The 20,624-nt window shown below is 35.4% G+C and overlaps 1 protein-coding gene across 1 annotated transcript; it reads left to right on the top strand.

Annotated features, from left to right (window-relative positions):
- Window positions 1-232: 232 nt before the first annotated feature.
- On the top strand, window positions 233-2,554 carry LOC105798456 (protein NUCLEAR FUSION DEFECTIVE 4). Its single transcript, XM_012628519.2, has 3 exons — window positions 233-677; window positions 855-1,732; window positions 1,814-2,554. Exons 1-3 carry the CDS (start codon window positions 342-344, stop codon window positions 2,337-2,339), a joined length of 1,740 nt encoding a protein of 579 aa, XP_012483973.1. The 5' UTR covers window positions 233-341; the 3' UTR covers window positions 2,340-2,554.
- Window positions 2,555-20,624: the final 18,070 nt, after the last annotated feature.

The following is a 20,624-nucleotide window of genomic DNA, read 5'->3' as shown; positions in this document are numbered from 1 at the left end:
GTTGATTAATGAAATTGATGTAAAGGGAAAACGATTTCTTCCTCACTTTTGAAAAACTGTTATAGATTTTTAATAATTTGAAAGTTATTACAGGTTTGTAACTTTTATGTATAATATTATATATTACCATTACAAAATTATTAGAAAATAAATAAAGTAAGAAAAGCCACCTTGCAAAAGTTAAACTGAATATCTCCATGACCGGTGACCCAAAGAAACATGACATTAACATGATTTAAGTTTTTTAGGTTTCTCCTCTGTCGTTTTGCATATTAACAGCACCCTAAAGCTCAAAAGTCTCTCACTTTGTTCGTTTTGGGTTGTTTTCGGAGGACTGCATAATGGCCGGACTGGAAGAAGGGTTTCAGGCTTTTCTAAACAATAGATGGCTGGTTTTTGTTCCTGCAATGTGGCTGCAATCTTGTTCTGGGCCTGGCTATATATTTGGTAGCATATCATCAGTGATAAAGACTTCTTTGAATTATAATCAAAAGCAGATTTCAAAGTTGGGTGTGGCTAAAGATCTTGGAGGCAGTATTGGGCTCATAGCTGGGACATTGTCTGAGATATTGCCTCTATGGGGTGTTTCGCTCGTTGATGCTTTGCAGAATCTTATGGGTTATGGTTCCGTTTGGTTGATTGTTACAGGGAAAGTACCAGTTTTTCCATTGTGGGCTGTGAGTATCATCTAAAAGCTCTTCTTTTCTTGTTTGCTTGGTTTAATTCTATCAATTTGTAATCCTCTGTTTCTTCTTCTATTTTGAGCATTTTGGCTCATATAGTATGATGCTAGATAGCTATCAATCCGATAGCATTTTAGTGAAAAATCTTTGAAAACCAATCTCAGTATGCAGATGTGCGTCTTAATATTTGTGGGAAACAATGGTGAGACCTACTTCAATACGGCTGCACTTGTTTCTGGTTTGCAAAACTTTCCAGAAAGCACGGGTCCAGTGGTAGGAATTCTCAAGGGATTTACTGCTTTGAGCGGTGCAATTTTGGCTCAGATATACACACTGATTAATTTCCGAGATCAATCATCTTTGATATTCATGGTTGCAGTTGGACCAAGAATGGTGGTTATTGCTTTAATGTTCATTATCAGACCTGTTGGAGGTCACAAACAAGTGCATCCATCTGATGGTTCAAGTTTCACACTTGTTTATTGTGTGTGCCTCCTTCTGGCTACTTACTTGATGGCAATCATGATTCTGGAAGGTCTTGTTAGTATGAGCCACAATTTAGTCACAGTTTTTACTCTGATTTTGTTTGTTCTTCTTTTGATTCCCGTCGGATTGAGTTTCCGCGAAGAGCCTAGAGATCCAGCAGAAGAGATTCTTCTACCAAGGCCTGAGCAACATGAAGTAGTATCCAGTGAGTTTAAAAATGAAAAACCCGAGGAAGTAGACTCGCTTGCGGTGCCGGAAGGGCAAAACCGAAATGCTCTGTTGCAAGCAGAACTTTTCCGAGCGGCTGCTGAAGGGGCAGTAAGGGTGAAGAAAAGGAAAGGTCCTCGTAGAGGAGAGGACTTCACCTTGACGCAGGCTTTGATCAGAGCAGACTTTTGGCTTATTATGTTCTCTCTTCTATTAGGTGGGGGATCAGGGCTGACAGTTATAGATAATCTTGGTCAGATGAGCCAATCTCTAGGATATGCTAATCCTCATATATTTGTATCCATGATTTGTATTTGGAACTTTCTTGGTCGTGTCGCTGGGGGTTACGTCTCGGAGTATGCAAACTGAAATGATTTTGTACCGCTTTACCCTGACAATGGTTTTGATTCATTTTTTATACCCTTTTTTTGTGTGACATTGTTCTATAGGGATCATGCTCATCCAAGGCCAATTGTCATTGTTATGGCGCAGCTTGTTATGGCTGTTGGCCATGTTTTCTTTGCTATGGGATGGCCTGGAGCAATGTATATTGGTACTTTATTGGTAGGGCTTTGCTATGGTGCTCACTGGGCAATTATGCCAGCCACAGTCTCTGAGTTATTCAGCTTGAAAAAGTTCGGTGCTTTTTACAATTTCCTCAGTTTGGCAAATCCGGCGGGTACACTAATCTTTTCAAGTGTAATTGCAAGTAGCATTTATGACTATGAAGCAGAGAAACAAGCTCGTCAACATCGTATAAAGTCGCATATTTCAGGCTCAATTCTCTCAGGAATGTTTGCTCAAGATGAATCACGTAAGTGTGAAGGTTCCATATGCTTCTTTCTGAGTTCCATGATTTTGTCTGGATCTTGCATCATCGCAGCTGTTTTAAGCATGGTACTTGTAATATTAAACTATCATAAGTTTTACATATTTATTCTTCCAACTCTTTTACAATATTAAAAAATATTTCCCACAAAAAACGTGATCGAAAAGGTTAAAAAATAGAAATATATGAAAAAAAAGAAAAATAAAAAGAATATTATGTGGGTTGAATTTTATGCCGAAAATTTTCAGATTTAAGGAGACTCCAGTTTAGATTTAATAATTTTTTGAAATAATGAACACTTCGAACAAAGTTTGTCAAGTTATTTCGCAAATTTTCGAGTTTTCGGGTTTCAACAATTTTCATTGACTTTTAGCCTTAGGTATTCATTTGTTTTTTCTTTTTTATTGTTTCTTTACGCATTCTAACACTTTATTGTTTCTTGTGTTAGTAGGTTAAAGCATGTTGCACATTCCTTCCTCTGTGCAACATAATTTTTTATTGTCTAACCAATTTCGGACTCCTAGTGCTACTAGGTTTGTTGTGTTAGTTTGATCCTAATACATTCTGATTGATTGATTGATATAGACACTTTGAAAAGACTCATAAGATTAATTCTTACCTCATTGAGAATTCTATTTTATTTCTAAGTGCATAAGGTGATATTTGCTTAATTTTTCTTTTAAGTGTTGGGTTTTTGTAGGCTTTCACAATGACTCGTGACACTTGTAACCGTAAAAACCTTGATGAGATATCATCTAATGAAAAAGAACAAGATGTTACATTTTAGAATATTGTGGGGATGGTAAAATTTCAACTTCAACAATTTAACGAAGTATGTGATACATTTGAGGCCAATTTGACTAAGTGTCGAACAGAACTACAGGCCAATTTGACTAAGTATCAGAAGTAACAAAAACAGAACATTAATCAGCTTGTCAATCAAATTCAAATGCTAACTCAAGTTGTTGCTCATTTGGAGACTTCTTTGAACAGACAGTCTCGTGCTCGTGATAGTGGTGATGATGGGGACAATAAACATCTTTGTATTTGTTCTAGTAATCGTAGACGAGGATATCGTCACACTGATGAAACTTTGGGTATTTGTGATTGAGGCCAGCCTTCTGTAGGTAAACCAAAATTTTCAATTCCACAATTTCGTGGAAAGAAAGATCCCGAAGCATATTGTGAGTGAGAATCAAAAATTGAACTTATGTTCATTATTATAAATGCCTAGAAAAGGAAAAAAATCTCATTGGTGACCCATGAATTTTTGGATTATGCATTGAGTTGGTGGATTCCATTTGGAATTAATCATCAAAGAAACTATTAAAGGGTAATTGAAACATGGGACAAGTTGAAGCAAGTGATTTGAAAGCGTTACGCTCCTTCTCATTACTACAGAAAGGTCAAAACAAAATGACGACACCATGTTCAAGTTAATCGATTAGTTGATGAGTACTTCAAGAAGAGATAGTCAAACGAAAAGAGGAGTAAAACTGATTTCTCACCTGTTGTGAAATGTTATTGGTGTAATTCAAAAGATCATGAGGGTTTCCAATGTCCAATTAAATATCAAACTAAAGAAAAAAGTATTAGTTCGTGCCTTCTATTGACTCTTATTCTAGTGGAAAAACGATTTGTGATGACGAACTTTGTGAACCAAAAAAGATGATAATGAGAATTTTTCCTCGAATCTATAGAGTTAGATGATATACAAACGTCATGTTCTCCTACTGAGATATATTGTACTGAATTTAATATTAATAATACTTGTGAGGGGGATATGAGAAGTGAGGGAGAATCATGTGAAAAGGCAGAGAGAAAAGAGACCTTGCGTGATAAAAGTTTACTTGATAATTGAAATTTGGTGAATGAAAATCCATATGCGATAAAATTTGAAAGTTCGTAAGTGGAAAAAGAAAAAGAAAAGCAAGAAAAGACCCATACAAAAGTGAAGAATGATTATATTTTAACTAACCTTAACTAAAATTTGTTTAGTGGCGTTTCTTCATTACAAGATTTCATGGATCAATTGATCAAATTCTCTTTAAGTTTTTCTTTTCAAGAATTTCTCTCGAGTTTCTTTTAGAAGAGTTTTAACTATCTTTTTAGATTGTATGGATCATTTTCAAACTTTTTTTTCAAGGTTTCTATATTGGAGGGGAAATTGGAGCTGTTTGAAGGGGCTTGTGGATTATTCGTGTTTCCAAGGCTTCTTAGGAATTCTACATATAACGTTCTATCATTTTCATCTATCTGCTTTATTTTCTACTTTATTGTTCCAATATTTGATTTATTATTCTATTTATTTATATTAGTTATTTTTTATTTGTTTTGTTTGACTTGACTTTGATTGTGTTTCAGGTTGTGTCAAAACCCAAATTTTTTTCCAAATGTCTAGAGCCCTATGTCAAATCCACGACTTAAACAAATTTTATGATCCTCTTTCGCATTCATCCGTATGAATTATTATAATGAGGATGATGATATTTTAATAGAAAGATGGAAAAGATTATCCATCATCTTCTTCTATCCTTTCTTTCACGTCATTTACAAGGAGAAAGAAAATTTATTTTCTTTTACAATCTAGTCCTCCATCACCATTAAATGCCCTTCTAAGCTTAAAATCAACAAAATTATTTAAAAACCCAAGTTAAATCAAGTTACCCACAAACGTAGAAAGCTTAAATTTTTTAGTAAAAGTGAAGAGTTCATACTTAAGGAGAGAGAAAATATAGATAATGTTAGAAACTAAGATTTCAAGGTAAGATTTTCATGAATTAGTACTTAGTACCATGCTTATTAAAATTATTTGAGCATATAAATGTTGTAAAACAAGTATATTGATTTCTTATGTTTGATGATATTGATATGGAGTAAATATAAAGACAATAAAGGAGATGGAAGAGGTGTAAACAAGGAAACAAGTAGACAAATCTTGAAGAAGTCTAATTTAGCTATATTTGTAAGCACTTTAGAATTCTTTCTTACCTAATTAGATTTATTAAAATGATAAATTAAAGAGCATGATAATTTCATGAATTAAGTACTTGTAACTTAGTAAATGTGTGAATGATTCATGAAAATAGGAAATGATTATGATTATTATTGATGAGATTAAATGTGTAGAGAAAAAGACTAAATTGTAAAATGTTAAAAAGTTATGTGTGGCTGTGAAAAAATGAAACTTAATTGTACTTGTGATGAATATTGATTTTATAACAATGTTAAATCCTTTGTACACAAGTTTTGAACTTGTGGGATATAGATGGCATGCTATTAGGAATATCATAGTGCACTTGTGAGTTTAGCATTACTGTGCTCCTGAAAGTAGCACTTCGGTGCTCTTGATTTAGAACTTATGTGCTCCTATATTTCTGATTTCATTCCATTTATCCTTCTTGTTCACTTGAGTCTACAATGGGAGAAATTGATTGATACAGGAATGGGGTGGATGATGAAAGTAGATAAGTGGAAAAATGTAGATTAATCTTGTTGCTATTTTGTACTTTACCTATACTAATTATTATGATCATGTGAAAATGTTTATTTATTTGTTAAAATAGTTGTTTAAAATCAATGGTAAGGTTTGAATTCTTTAGTACATACTAAGCTTTTAGAAGCTTAATGTGTTGATTTAAACATGTCGGTAAAGATTGTTTTCAAGGTGAATTTTGAAGTGGCCCTCTTCATCCTCATCTCATCATCAAGCAAGGAGTGAAGAGTATTAAACATAAATATTTGTAATAGGTTAACATGCACATAGGATTAGAACCATATGAATTTTTGTTATAAATTAACTAAGTGGTTCCATACTATGTCATGCATGCTTAATGTCATTTTGTACCTTGGGATGATTTTCATTGGATGGATATGTTCATGAATTATAAAAAGTTTTTGAATGATAATCCAACATATTTTTAGTCCCTAAATTTTTTAGTTGTGTTATGGAAAGGTTGAATATAGTCTAAACTTGATTTTAGGTGTTTCAAACATGTTCTAGGTAATCTATCTCCGGAGTCGTAAAATCTAAAGGCCAGTGTTGTGACATTAGCTCAGCATTATGACACCCAACCTTCAATATTGCGAGATTGAAGTCATTAGAGCAATCTGTTTGTGGTGTCATGACATTCACAGCCCAATGTCACAACATCAGCGTAGTGTCGTGACACCCACATTCCAGTGTTGCGACATTGACCCTATTTGCCCTATTTTATTCTATTTAAGCCCTAAATGACTCTTGTTTGTAACCAAACTTTAAAGTAAGATTAGAAATTACTAAACTTATAACACCCCATAACTAACCTGATCACTAGGTCTGGAAACTAGATGCTAAAAGAACCCACTAAATTTTACTATATATCCATAATTAATTCAATTACATACAAGAACAACTTGAACACATGGACCTAATTGCCACTAATATCATACACTAAAAAAATCCGTAATGATTTCCTTTTACTTTAGTTTTTGTGTATAATTTCAATGTTTGAATATGATTCTATAGTTCTTATGTTTGCCCTAACCTCCGAGGCGAGGCCTCTGCAGGTGCCACTCTACATACACATACAACTTCTGCTATGCCACATTGATCGAGTGGTGCCCGACTTGGTCCCTCCATTCAAATCTCTTGTCGCACATTGTTCTGTGATTAAGCAGTAAAATTGGTAAGTTCTAATGAGCTTTGTGAGAATATGATAAATGACATTATATAACAAACTTTCAAGAGAAAGATAAGAAACAAGTTTTGGGCAGAGATTTCAATTCCCTGTCTTCTTTTGGTAAATCACAGATTTCAATTCCCTGTCTCCATTTCTCTTATAGCTTAGTGCTACCCTGACTCAATCTCAGTATGAGACACGGGTGCAATCTTTCATGATATTAGACACCTAATAGGGCAGCCCTAATCTGCCTTACCTTGACCTCACCCTTACACTCGTTCTCCACTAACCTTGGTGAACTGTTCGTTCTAGTTTGGCTCTTAGTTGATGTTTTCCATGTTAGCCCGAATTGTAACATCCCAAAGAAGAGCCTAGAAGTTTGAGCCCACCAAACTGTGTTCGCTAGAATGTTTGGCGAGATAGAGTACACCAGTAGATCTAGCGAGCTAGAGTACGCTAAAGTACGCTAGTAGGTCTTGAAAAGTTAATGTTCACCAATTGGTCTGGTGAGTTGGAGTATGCCAAAAAGGTTGGTGAATGTGTGTTCGCCAGAAAGCTTTGCGAGTTGGTGTTCACCAGTAGGCCTGGCGAGTTGGTATTCGGTAGTGGGCTTGGCGAAGTAGGGATCACTAGAGGGCCTGGCAAACTGGGGTTCGCCAATGGGCTTGGCGAGCTGTAATAGTTATTTTGGACCGAGAGTTAAAAGTAGGAGTAGCTGAATGGTAATTATAGAAAAATTAGAAGTCAACTTATTTTTCTCTTTAAAACACCTTTCATGAACGTAACTAATTCCTAATTCTACTATGATTGGGGTATCCTAAGAAAAATAAAACACCAGTGCCTATAAATTAATCCCTTTCGATTAGAAATTTCATATTCTGTTAAACAACAAAGTCCTCTAAAATTCTTCATCAATTATTCTGTTATCAAGTTCTAAGAACCTAGAACTTAGCTCTTAAGATATAAGGAAAGACTCTGTTCCTCTATTGTGTTGATGTTTAGAAGAGTTCGCAACAAAGGAAACTAGGTTTGCCAAAAGACCAACATATGCAAAACCTAGGTTTGCTTCTGTTTATGCATGAGTGTTAATGTGTTATGTTTGTTAGTGACTTCTGTATATTTTTCAGATTGTGAACTTGACAGAGCTGTTTACAAGTAAAGACAAGGGAAAAGTGAAGCTTGTCTAAAAGCTTTCAACAAATTGGTGAGTGTTCAGAGATCGCCATATGTATGGGCGAACCATAATGTTAATCAGAAGCTTAGGGTTTTAACCTAAATTCATAGATTCTGTAACACCCCAAATTTGGCCTAGACGCTATTGCTGAGTCTGGTGTGTCACATTGAAGTGTTTTTTCGAAAACTATTTTTTCATTGAAAACCCTTCTTGAAATTTCAAACTTCTTGCCATTTAAAACTTGTACAAACCTCAGTTTGCGTTTGCTTATTTTGAATCGAGGTTTATTAAAGAAACATTTTTACCTTCAAAACCTTATTGTTGCGGAAGCTTAATTTAAAACAAATGATTTGCGAAAATGTGTTAGTTAAAAATTGAGTTGCGAAAATGTAGCGTTTGAAAATAGTTATTGATTTGGAAAACCGAGTTCTCCTTCTAGTAGATAAGAATCACAATCAATCAATAAAATCTCTAATTTAAAATCCAAAATTTTAAAAAGCCTTATTACAACCCGAATCTAAATCAAAGTGCTTTAGTAAATGAGCAAACCAGAATAAAACTTGTGCAGTTGTGTGGCCCTCTCTAAGTCCCTCGCAAATTCGAACCGTCTAACGCGAGGGATTACCTGAAAGGTTAAAAGCGGAGTGAGTTTACAAAAACTCAGTGTGTAATCCCCTATAACTCAGTCAATAATATAAGCAGTAACAGTCTGGGCCTGAGCCCTTTTAAGTAACAGAACAATGTGGCTCTAGCCCAAAACAGTAAAAGTGTAGTGTGGGCCTTAGCCTATTACAGTATCAGAATCAGAAATAGAATACATGTGGGCCTAAGCCCAATACAGTGACAAAATCAATAATAGAAATGCAACAATGCAATCATGCAACCCATCCCAATCCAGCCAACACACCACCCGTACCAACCAACACACCATGTAGGGATAAAATCGACCCATCCAGCCAACACACCAAAATCAGCATCGATTGCGGCACTAATCAGTATCGCAACAAAGCTGCCAGTAACTAGAATGGCTAAGAGCCATAAACAGGATAGCTATAAGCTATAAACAGAATCGCTACAAGCCATAAGTACAGTAATATGATTGGCTGAAAGCCATCAGTAGCAGTGATATGATCAGCACACAGCCATCAGCAATGGTATTATGATCGACACAAAGCCATCAATAACAGTATTATGATCGACACAAAGCCATCAGTAACGGTAATATGATCGGTACAAAGCGATCAGTAGCATCGCAGCAAAGCTACCAGCAATAGTATCGCACCAAAGCTGCCCGTAATAGAATATGTGGCCAAGCCACCAATAACACTAATTATGGCAAAGCCACCAGTACAGTACTTTCTCCTTAACAGTATCCCAACCTCATGCAATATGTCGTGTATGCAGAATTCCTTGCTCAGAATCAGTCATGCAAATCACAGACAAACCAGTCATACCAATCACAGACAAATTAGTCATTTAAATCACAAACAAATCAGTCATTTACATCATGGACAAATCAATCATTTACACTCGAGGGGAAAAATAGTCATTTAACCTCCAGGGGCATTATGGTAATTTTACCTTATAAGGGTATTTCAGTCATTTAACCCTATAAGAGTTTTTCGATCATTTTACCCTAGAGGGGTATTACGGTTATTTTACCTTACAGGGGCATTACGGTCATTTTACCCTATGAGGTTTTTCCGGTCATTTTACCCTATAGGGGTATTATGGTCATTTTACCTTACAGAGGCATTATGATCATTTTAACCTATAGGGGTTTTTCAGTCATTTTACCCTATAGGTGTATTACGGTCATTTTACCCTACAAGGGCATTACGGTCATTTTATCTTATAGGGTTTTTTCAGTCATTTTACCTATTTTGGGGTCTCGATGCATATATTGACCTCTCGATAGGTCCACAGTCGCCTCGAGCGACTCAGGTAATCTACACGACCAGAATAGTGCATATGGGCCCAAGTGGGCCAACACGCTCGTGTGGCCCATTTAGTCCAGATTCACATACGGCATCACGAGCCTCATAAACCAACCTATCAATGATCACTTACCGAGGACTTTACCTATATGGGCCCACAAGCCCATTGGGCCCAAGCGGCTCATTTTAACCCAACGAGGCCCATAACGGCCCCAGCTATGCAAACGTCACAGTCCAACAACACTTACCACATCATATACATTATATCCGTGTGGCCCACAAGCCCACTGGGCCCGCACAGCCCATTTCGGCCCAACAAAGTCCAGAACAGCCTAAGACCACAAGAGCACTCGTGGTGGCCTCTACAGACTAACGCCCATTTTCGTGGGCTCGGTTCACCATACGTACGATCGCACGCTCGTATGACATCATAGCCATATTTCTGACTTTTCGAAATTTTGTCGATCTACAGTCATAGCAGTGTAACAATACATACTTTCGGCTTTTCAGCTGATCAACGAATACCACATACAAATTCACACCTAATTGCAACAACAAAGAGTGCGAATAATCTGGAGCACAAAAACCTTGCTAGATCTAACAGATACTAGCGCCTCACTACTGATCAAGGGTGAATCCCCCTCCAATAAAAAAAAAGTATTACGGCAATAGTTAGTTAGGAAGATTCGGCCCGAAATAAGAAGAACAAAGAGATTTGAGAGGGAGAGAGTATGATAATTCGGCCTAACAGAGAAAGGAAAAATGGAATTGGAAAAGAAGTAGAGATGAAAGTAAAATAGAGGGTTGGTTATAGCAGAAAATGATTAAAGAAGAGATGAGTAGGAAGTTTCAAGCAAAGAAGAAACAGTATTTGGCTTCTTTTAGAGAAAAGAAGCAAAACTAAAGCTGAAAAGGAGAGACCAAACGGCAACATACAAAAGAGCCAGCCAAGAAAACCCCTCCGACACTTTGGATATACCTAACAAAAGCCCCTAGCCAAATTTCCAAGAGAAAGAAACCTATTTCGACACAACTTCTCAAGTCTTCAAACTCCTTGAAAATCTCCACCCTCTTTCTTTGATTTTCTCCCCTTATCCCTCCTTGATATCCTCTACAACCAACTCACAGGTAGTTAGAACGCAAGCTGAGCAGCAGCGAGGCGAGTGATCTAGACGAAGCTTTCATACTAAAAAGAAGATACAAGCGATCCTTGGACTAAAGGCAGTGTGGGATTATTGTTTGGGCTTAGTGATATGATTCTATTGACTTCGTTGAATGATTTAAGACTTAGTTATTTTCATGCTTTTCTTTATGTTTTTTTGCAAACCGATAATTCTTATAACCACATATGAATTTTAAGTATATAAATAAAGTCCAAAATTGATTAATGTTCTCCTAATTTTAAAATTTCACTCTTAAGCATTTATTTATAACATAGTGTTCACCATAAGCAATAATAAGAATTATTCAACCTGACAAAACTATATAGGGTTCGCCAAAGTTTTTGTGAAGCGACATAGTTGCAAACTATGCTAAATGTAAATCCCAACAATTGGCGATTTGCTAACCACAAACCTTTAGTGGATCCTGATATTTGCTATTGATTTGCCGTAATTTGGTGTAGTAGATTAAACTAGTTTTCACACTTAAGGAGCCTAATTAGAAGCATTTTCATTAAAATTTAGTTAAGTTTTTTTAGTTTTACTTACATTGAATAAAATGTTCAAATTGAGTCTTTTATTAACCTTAAGGGCCGAATGACGCCTAAGGGAGAGATAACATGCTTTGTAAGTGTCCAAGAGACCATTAAAAGTTATTTTAGAATGATACAGGATGCTATGTCACAACAAGGGAGGACTGATGTCACAACATCGGGAACAAAATGAAGAAAACTCAAGTTTGCCTTCAATGTCGCGACACAGACTGAGAGTGTCACGACATACCCCCGAAAATGGCTACAGAGGAGCATACTGGTAGATATGTTGTGACACAAGTCCTGGTGTGTCGCAACATCAACTCTAGGATGGAAATTAGAGAAAAAGTAAAGGCATTTTGGTCCACACAATCAAACTTAAAGCTTAGGAACATCAACTAACCTAAGGTTAAGGACGACAACCACCTGAAGGCTATAAATAGGCTCATTTGGAACATGTTAAAGACACTTTCCCATTAACCTAGTTTCTTCTGTTAAATTTAGTTTTGTTTTCTTTCAAGAGATTTTTATTGTGAACGCATTCAAATCTATGGATTTGTGCTTAATATCAATAGAATCAGGCTCTTTCATTTACTCTATCTTGTTGATTTAATTAGCATGTTTTCTCTTTATATTGATTATATATTGTTTATGAATGCCATGAGAAACTAATCCTTTTATGGGGGATTAGGAAGTGAGTGTATGACCTATTAATTGTTTTGTAGGGTTACTCAACGGATCAAGTGTTTGGGAAAGGGTGAACGTGAAACAAACCCTAGGTTTGACAAACCCAGGAAGTCATCAAGGTGGGAATTAACCCGAAATTAGTATTGCCCATCTATTAACACCTTAGCCCCAAACCAGTTTGAACTATGAGGTTAGAAGAAAAATAGTTCTTGCTGACTCATCTCAGACATCACCTAGACTTTAGGACAAGCATGGAAAAATTCAAGACAATCTTGAGGTCTATATTAGGCAGAGGAATACATTTTGCAATTCAAATACAACATTTTCATTACGGGTTAGATAGTCATAATAGACGAAAATTTGATATCATGACGAGGTGAAGTATTTGGATGAAAACTCAGGGGGGAGTAATGGATATACTGGAGGGATACAACATCAATCAATTAAATTGGGAAGGATGTCCTGAAATACGAAATCAAGTACTGGAATCCATGGAACATAGAGAGCAAAAATACAATCAATTGGAGTTTAGTGTGAAAGAATCAATGGGTTACAAAGTAGATGGTAGATGAGGAAGGGGATAGTGCAGAATAGCAGAATTACCACATGGTAACTCAATTGGACTAGTGGAGACAAAATAAGGAACAGCTGGAGCAAATGATCCCAAACTCAGTAGAGATTGTACCATCTATTGTTAAACCTCCAGATTTGGAACTAAAGCCTTTACCCAATCATTTAAAGTATGGATATATGGGGAAACAAAATACCTATCGCAAGTCTAGACACGAAACATGAAGAACATTTATTAAATGTCCTAAAAAAAGCATAAAAAAGCGATAGGAGGGACAATTGATGATATTAAAGGAATCAATCCTGCGTTTTAGGAGGGACAATTGATGATATTAAAGGAATCAATCTTGCGTTTTGTCAACGCAAGATTAGATTAGAGGAGGGAAAAAGACCAGTGGTAGATGCTCAGCGAAGACTTAATCAAGCCATAAAAGAGGTGGTAAAAAAGGAATTGCTTAAATGGCTAGATGCAGGAATTGTTTACGCTATTTCTGATAGTGAGTGGGTTAGCCCAACCCAGTGTGTTCCAAAGTAGGGACGTCTAACTGTAGTCGAGAACGATAATAATGAATTAATTCCCACTCGAGCAGTTATAGGTTGGAGAGTATGCATTGATTATAAAAAATTGAATGATACAACAAAAAAGGACCATTTTTCGCTGCCCTTTATCAATGAAATGCATGATTGGTTAACAGGAAAGGACTGGTTTTATGGCATCAAATATTTGGAAAATGTTTGGAAGTAGAGCCAAAATTGAAGTCATCAAGTATCTTCCAAATCCAACAAATGTTAAAGGTGTGTGAAATTTTTTAGGCCATATAGGATTTTATCGGAGATTTATAAAATATTTTGCTCATATTTCTAAACCTTTGAATCAACTTCTCCAAAAAGAGACGCCTTTTGTATTTGATCAAAGTTGCATCAGAGCTTTTGAGGCAATAAAAGAAAAACTCATATCTGCTCCTATAATCATTACCCTGAATTGGTCGGAACCTTTTATTATTATATGTGACACCAGTGATTATGCAGTAGGTGCAGAATTAGGAAAAAAAGCGAAATACTTTATTTGGGGCTATTCATTATGCTAGCAAAACATTGAAACTCGCACAATGCAATAACATTACAACTGAGAAAGAAAGGTTAGTAGTAGTGTTTGCGTGTAAGAAATTTCAACCCTACTTAATGGCGAATCGATTATTTTTGTATACTGATCACTCTGCGCTAAAATACGTCATGAAGAAAAAAGAAACAAAAGCTAGACTAATGAGATGGGTTTTATTACTTCAGGAATTTTATTTATGGATAATGGACAGGTAGGGGACTGAAAATCAATTTACAGATCACCTATCTAGAATTGAAGACCATTTACAAGATGAGCCAATTGAAGATATTAATGAGACCTTTGTAGATGAACAATTATTCAGGGTAGACATTGATCAATCAAGACCAGGTAAGCATCTAACACCATGGTATGCAAATTATGTTAACTACATTGAAAGAGGGTCTACCCAGCACAAACATCTTGGCAATAGAAAAAATGGATAGCTCATGAATTGAAATATTACGTTTGGGAGGAACCATATGTGTTTCAACAATGTGCATATCAATTAGTCCAGCAATGTGTAGCAGAGGAACGGATACAAGATATTTTACAAGGTTGTCACACATCCTATTTTGGAGGGCATTTCGATGGAAAATGACAGCTCAAAAAATATTACAATTAGGGTTTTATTGGCCAACAATAAATAGAGACGCTCATGAATTCATTCAAGGATGTGATAGGTGTCAGAGAATCAAAAATATATCTAAGAGGGACGAAATGCTGCAAACAGGAATAATCGAGGTCGAAGTGTTTAATGTATGGGGAATTGATTTCATGGGACTTTTTTTGAGTTCTTTTAGGAATCAGTATATTCTCTTGGCTATAGATTATGTCTCAAAATGGGTCGAAGTTTTTGCACTACCTACTAATAATACAAAATCTGCAGTAAGATTCCTCAGGAAAAACATATTTTCCAAGTTTGGTACACTTGAGCACTTGTCAATGATGAATGATCTCATTTTTGTAGTAAGTAGTTCGAATCAACATTGTCTAAGTGCATCATAAGGCGTATTGGAGAGGAAGGCATATTGGGTGATCACAGAATTAAATTTGAATCCTAAATTAGCTAACAAAGAAAGACTATTCCAACTCCAAGAATTGGAAGAGTTTAGATTTATGGCTTATGAAAATACTAAGATTTACAAAGAGAGGAGTAGACTGCTACATGATGCAAAGATCAGAAAGCGAGAATTTTTTCAAAACAAAAAGTACTGCTATTCAATTCAAGGTTAAAATTATTTCTTGGAAAGCTTAAATCAAGATGGACAAGTCCATATACAATACAATAGGTAAACCCTTATGGGGAAATAAAGTTAATCAAAAAAGGGGGTCAAACCTTCCTTGTTAATGGCCAACGAGTAAACCATTATTTTGGAGGGACTATAAATACTTTAATGAAGGAACAAACCTTGCAGTGTAGCGCCCTTTGGGATTTTGAATACATCAAGGGAAAACCAACAAACATAAGGGAAGATAAGAGAGAAGGTAAACCAGTTGGTGATTTCACGAAAAATGAAGGAATCTGGACATCATGTTGCGACACCATTCTAGAATGTTGTGACGAAGAAAAAAAATTCTAATGTAAGAATCTGCTCTCGATGTCATGACATCACCTAGGGATGTTGCAACACTACTACATAATCCTGTTTTCTAAACTAACTTAACTACTGATGTTTTTGTAGCTTAATTATACTAAGATTCTTGTTCTTTAACTAATTACTTAGTAGAACTAGATTATAACTCTTGAATAATTTATTCTTTCTTCCTAACCTATAAATAGGACATATGGCCACCTTATGATATCATTAGCAAAGATCAAATTGTAGGCAACCCACTTTTATCAACAATAAATGATAATTTGTAGATATAATAAGAATAGATAATCAAACGGCTAGTTTCAGTGCAAGCGTTTCAAGCCTAGCTATTGAGTTTCAAGAAGGTGACATGGATAAGTATTTGCAACAATTACAGCCACATACTTTTATTCAAGAACATGGATTTAACCCTTTAATGAGGAATTACAAAGGAATATGGGAAAACACAACTAAAAGGGAATGGACAAAAGTCTGTCTGCCAACTGAAGAACCCTTAATAATTCCTGTGGTGCAAGAATTTTATCTAGCATTAAAAGAAAGGGAACCAGTCAAACCATTCTACGAGATGCGCTCCTTTGTGAAGGTCAGAGGGGTTAATGTTTCAGTAACTGAGATGAGTATTTTCCAAATTTATGATGCACCATACTAGTATCGCGATTATCCCTCTAAAATAGATTTGAAGGAATTCATAAACATTGATACAAATGAAGTATTGAGATTCCTGACGGTAGGGAAAGAGATGTGGACATATTGAACGGGGACAACAAGTCCTAAGATGTTCAATCAAGAGCTAATAACATTAAAAGCCAAGATGTGGATGAAATTCTTATGTTCAAGAATATGGCCTATAGTAAAGATGTCTAAGATTAGCCCAATTCAAGCAATCATAACTTATGGGATCCATCGGAAGAAGAAAATATGTATTGGAACCTGGATATATAAAAGCATGGTTCATTGTGTGAGAAATTTAGGAGTAACCATGGGACGAATGGATAAAACCATGAATTCCCCAAGGAAATTACTCGATGATGATTTATTACGCAATTTGTTCTTCTGTAGACTAAACAAAAAGAGGAAAGGAAAAAAATTAGGATTTCAGGAAGATGAAGACTAATACTCAAGAGTAATCTAGTAGGATTAGGGGTAGATAAATTTAGGAAAACTTAGACGCTTATTTCTTTATTTGTATTGTTTTAGGGATCGTAATGAATTTTAGGCCAATGCAAATCTATTTTTAGCATAGGGATAAATATATAATATTTTTTTAAGTTTGTTTAAATATTTCAATAAAAAAACTAACATGGAGAAGACACAAACAAATCGAGCTTTACACGATCAAAGGAGGAAGTACCCACCATTAGCAATTAGAGCAACCACGATCAATTGAGTAACTTCCTTCCCTATCTATTATTGGGGTACATATTGAGGGCAATGTGTCAACTAAAGTGTGTGGGGGATTAACATATAAAATTTGTTTCAAATTTGTTCATTTTCTTTGATTGTTTTTGTCACTTGTGTGCTTGAGCTTGTAGAAATATAAGTTCACCAAAACTCATTCATTAGTACACCGAAACTTATAGGCTAGCTGTAGTTACTTTTTCAAGCTATGATTTACTATATGGAAAGACAAAGAAGATGAGAGAAGAAGAAATAATGTGATGAGCGGGTAAGGGTCATTCAGGGGGAAGAACATGGATCAATTCGATGTGCAAAACTATTTTCGTTTTTGTAACCCTTTTGAAGCTTTTTGTATTTGAATTCCATACCTATCTTAGGCTTCAGAACGTTACAACCCGAAAAGTCCTGTATGACCAAAATATACTTATACATGGATGGACATCATACTAAACATGCGCTTGAATGACTTTTTATTCTGCTCGGATAATCAAAGTACTTGTATGATTTTTTGATGGATTCCTATAGGAGAGACCCTTAATACTTGTATATTTTGTAACATACTAAACTTAGATGTTTCAACTCAAAGGTGGTAAGTCAACTATTCATCATGTTGAAGTTGTTTGTAAGCATGAAACGCCTAATTCATATGCTCCAAAATCAATATTTGTATCATATTTGCTCAAGGGTCATCATGTTCGTTTGTCATCTTTGTTTATGTTGCTTGAGGACAAGTAATGACTTAAGTGTGGGAGAGTTTGAGTTGTAGTAATTTGATGTACCAGATTAAACTAGTTTTCACACTTAAAGAGCCTGAAGCATTTTCATTATGATGTAGTTAAGTTTTATTTACATTGAATAAAATGTGAAAATTGAGTCTTTTATTATCCTTACGAGACGAATGAGGCCTAAAGGAGAGCTAAAGTACTCTGTAAACGTGCAAGAGACCATTAGAAGGCATTTTAGAACAACACAATAAGCTATTTCGCAACACGGGAGGACTGATGTTGCAACATGGGGAACATAATGAGAAAATCTCAAGTCTGCCTTCGATGTCGTGACACAGACTGAGTGTGTCACGACATATCCCTAAAAATGGCTATAGAGGAGCATACTGGTTGCTATGTTGTGACACAGGTCCTGGTGTGTCACAACATCAACTCTAGGATAGAAATTAGACACAGAGCATGGGCATTTTGGTCCACACAATCAAAATTAAAGCTCAAGAATGTCAGCATATCTAGGGTTAAGGATGACAACCACCTGAAGGCTATAAATAAGCTTATTTAGCACATGTTAAAGACATTTTTCCATCAAACTAGTTTCTTCCGTTAAATTTAGTTTTGTTTTATTTATTTCTTAAGATTTTAGAGTTTAGTTTATTTTTTCATTATTTTATTTCAAGTGATTTTGATTGTGGACTAATTCAACTCTGTGGATTTGTGCTTAATATCAACACAATCAGGCTCTGTCATTTACTCTATCTTGTAAGTGTGTAGGAGACCATTAGAAGGCATTTTAGAATGATACTGGATGCTATGTCACAACACGGGAGGACTAATGTCGAAGCATAGGGAAGAAAATGATGAAAACTCAAGTCTGCCTTTGATGTTGCGACACAAACTGAGGGTTTCACAATATACCCCTGAAGATGGCTACAGAGGAGCATACTGGTTGCTATGTTGTGATATAGGTCCTGGTGTGTCACGACATTGACTCTAGGATAGAAATTAGACATGAAGTAGGGGCGTTTTGGTCTACACAATCAAACTGAAAGCTAGGGAACATCAGCTGACCTAGGGTTAAGGATGACGACCACCTAAAGGCTATAAATAGGCTCCTTTGGCACATGTTAAAAACACTTTTATATTAACCTAGTTTCTTCCATTAAACTTAGTTTTATTTTCTTTCTTTCATAGGATTTAAGAGTTAAATTTATTTGTTCATTGTTTTCTTTCAAGAGATTTTGATTATGGACTCATTCAACTCTGTGGATTTGCGCTTTATATCAATACAACAAGCTATTTTATTTACTCTATCTAGTCAATTTAATTAACATGTTTTCTCTTTATATTTATTATATATTGTTTATGAACGCCATGAGGAACTAATCCTTCTATGAGGGATTAGCAAGTGGAGGCATGATCTTTTAATTGTTTTGCAGGTGTAATACCCAAATATTGCCTAGGCCAGCATGCATAAATAATAAACCAAAAACAGAACATAAAAAACCAAATAAAAAGTCCAACATTTAAGGTCCATTTACACGGCCTAATATTATTAACCCAACTACCCAATTATAGGCCCAAAACCTAATATTTACCCTAGCCCAATTTCAATAAGGCCCAAAATAAATGTTCAGAAGCAGCAACCCTAGCCGCATACTGCCCAACGCCGCAGCCCAGCCTTTGCCCTCCCATGTGAGTCACCGCACAACTCGAAACCAGCCCTCCGCCACGTCTGCCTACAAAACGGACTAGGAGAGTCCAATACCAACACAAACAGAATGTAAAAGTAGAGAAAATAGGAAGATTTCGGGTTATAAAAGGCCCCGATTCCATGTATTTTGTTTTTACGGAGAAATAAAAAGAAAAACAAGAAAATCAAATCAAGATCAATTTTATATAAAGGTAGCTGCTTTTATTTCTTTTCGGCTCATTATTTATTTATTTATTTTATTTATTTTGTTTTAAAGAAAAAAATAAAAAGGGTTAAAAATCATACCTTTATGGCAGAAGAGGTGTCGATTCCGATGAAAATCGACTTTCTGAGGGTCCGGCGGTTGAAAAATAAAAAAATAGTGACTTTTCATTTTCCTCCTTTGCGGTGAGAACGCACGGTGGTTCGTGAACGGAGTTCGGCCGGCCTGAAATTATTGCAGAGAGAAAAGGGAAGGGGATTCAGTTTTTTTGGGGAAAAGGGGTTTAAAATGATATTTTTTTTAAAAAATTGACTTTTATAAGCCTTGTAAAACGGCGTCGTTTTGGGGATGATTCCCATAGCCCAAAATGGCGTCGTTTCACTTTTAACCTTCTCATTGACCCGACCCATAGCTAGGATCCGCGTGTTTCTTAAAAATGGACTATTTACACGCGCAGTCCGTCCGCTTTTGTGATGGTTTGTAATTTGGTCTTTTTTCTTTCTTTTTCGTTTCTTTTAATTTAACCCTGTAATTTTATCCCTGTTTCATTTTAGTCCCGCATGAAGCTATGCGTTTAGGGAGTTTGAGATTATTTCCCAATTGGTCCGCTTCTTTGGAGTGCATTCCATTTGGGTCCCTATTCCCTATTCCCTTTTTTATTTTTATTTATTTACGATTTGTGTCCTTAATTTTGTTTTGATTCGTATTTAAACCTGATTTGTTTGGTTTTATTGTTTTTTTTATATTTTTTTATATATACTTAGACTTAATAATTATAATAACATTAATACACTTATTTATTTTCTCATTCCTTGTTTATTTTTTAATATTTAGATTCAATATTATTTATATTCAACTTATTAATTATCATTCTTTTAGTTTAAAATATTTAATATTATCTTACATATCTGTTCATTATTTTACTTTTAAAATATTTTAAATTTAATATTATATGTATATCTAT

The sequence above is a fragment of the Gossypium raimondii genome, chromosome 9 (genome assembly GCF_025698545.1).
Source record: "Gossypium raimondii isolate GPD5lz chromosome 9, ASM2569854v1, whole genome shotgun sequence".
Lineage (NCBI taxonomy): Eukaryota > Viridiplantae > Streptophyta > Magnoliopsida > Malvales > Malvaceae > Gossypium > Gossypium raimondii.
Note: the sequence above shows the minus strand (reverse complement) of the source record. Positions and strands in the feature narration are given on the sequence as shown.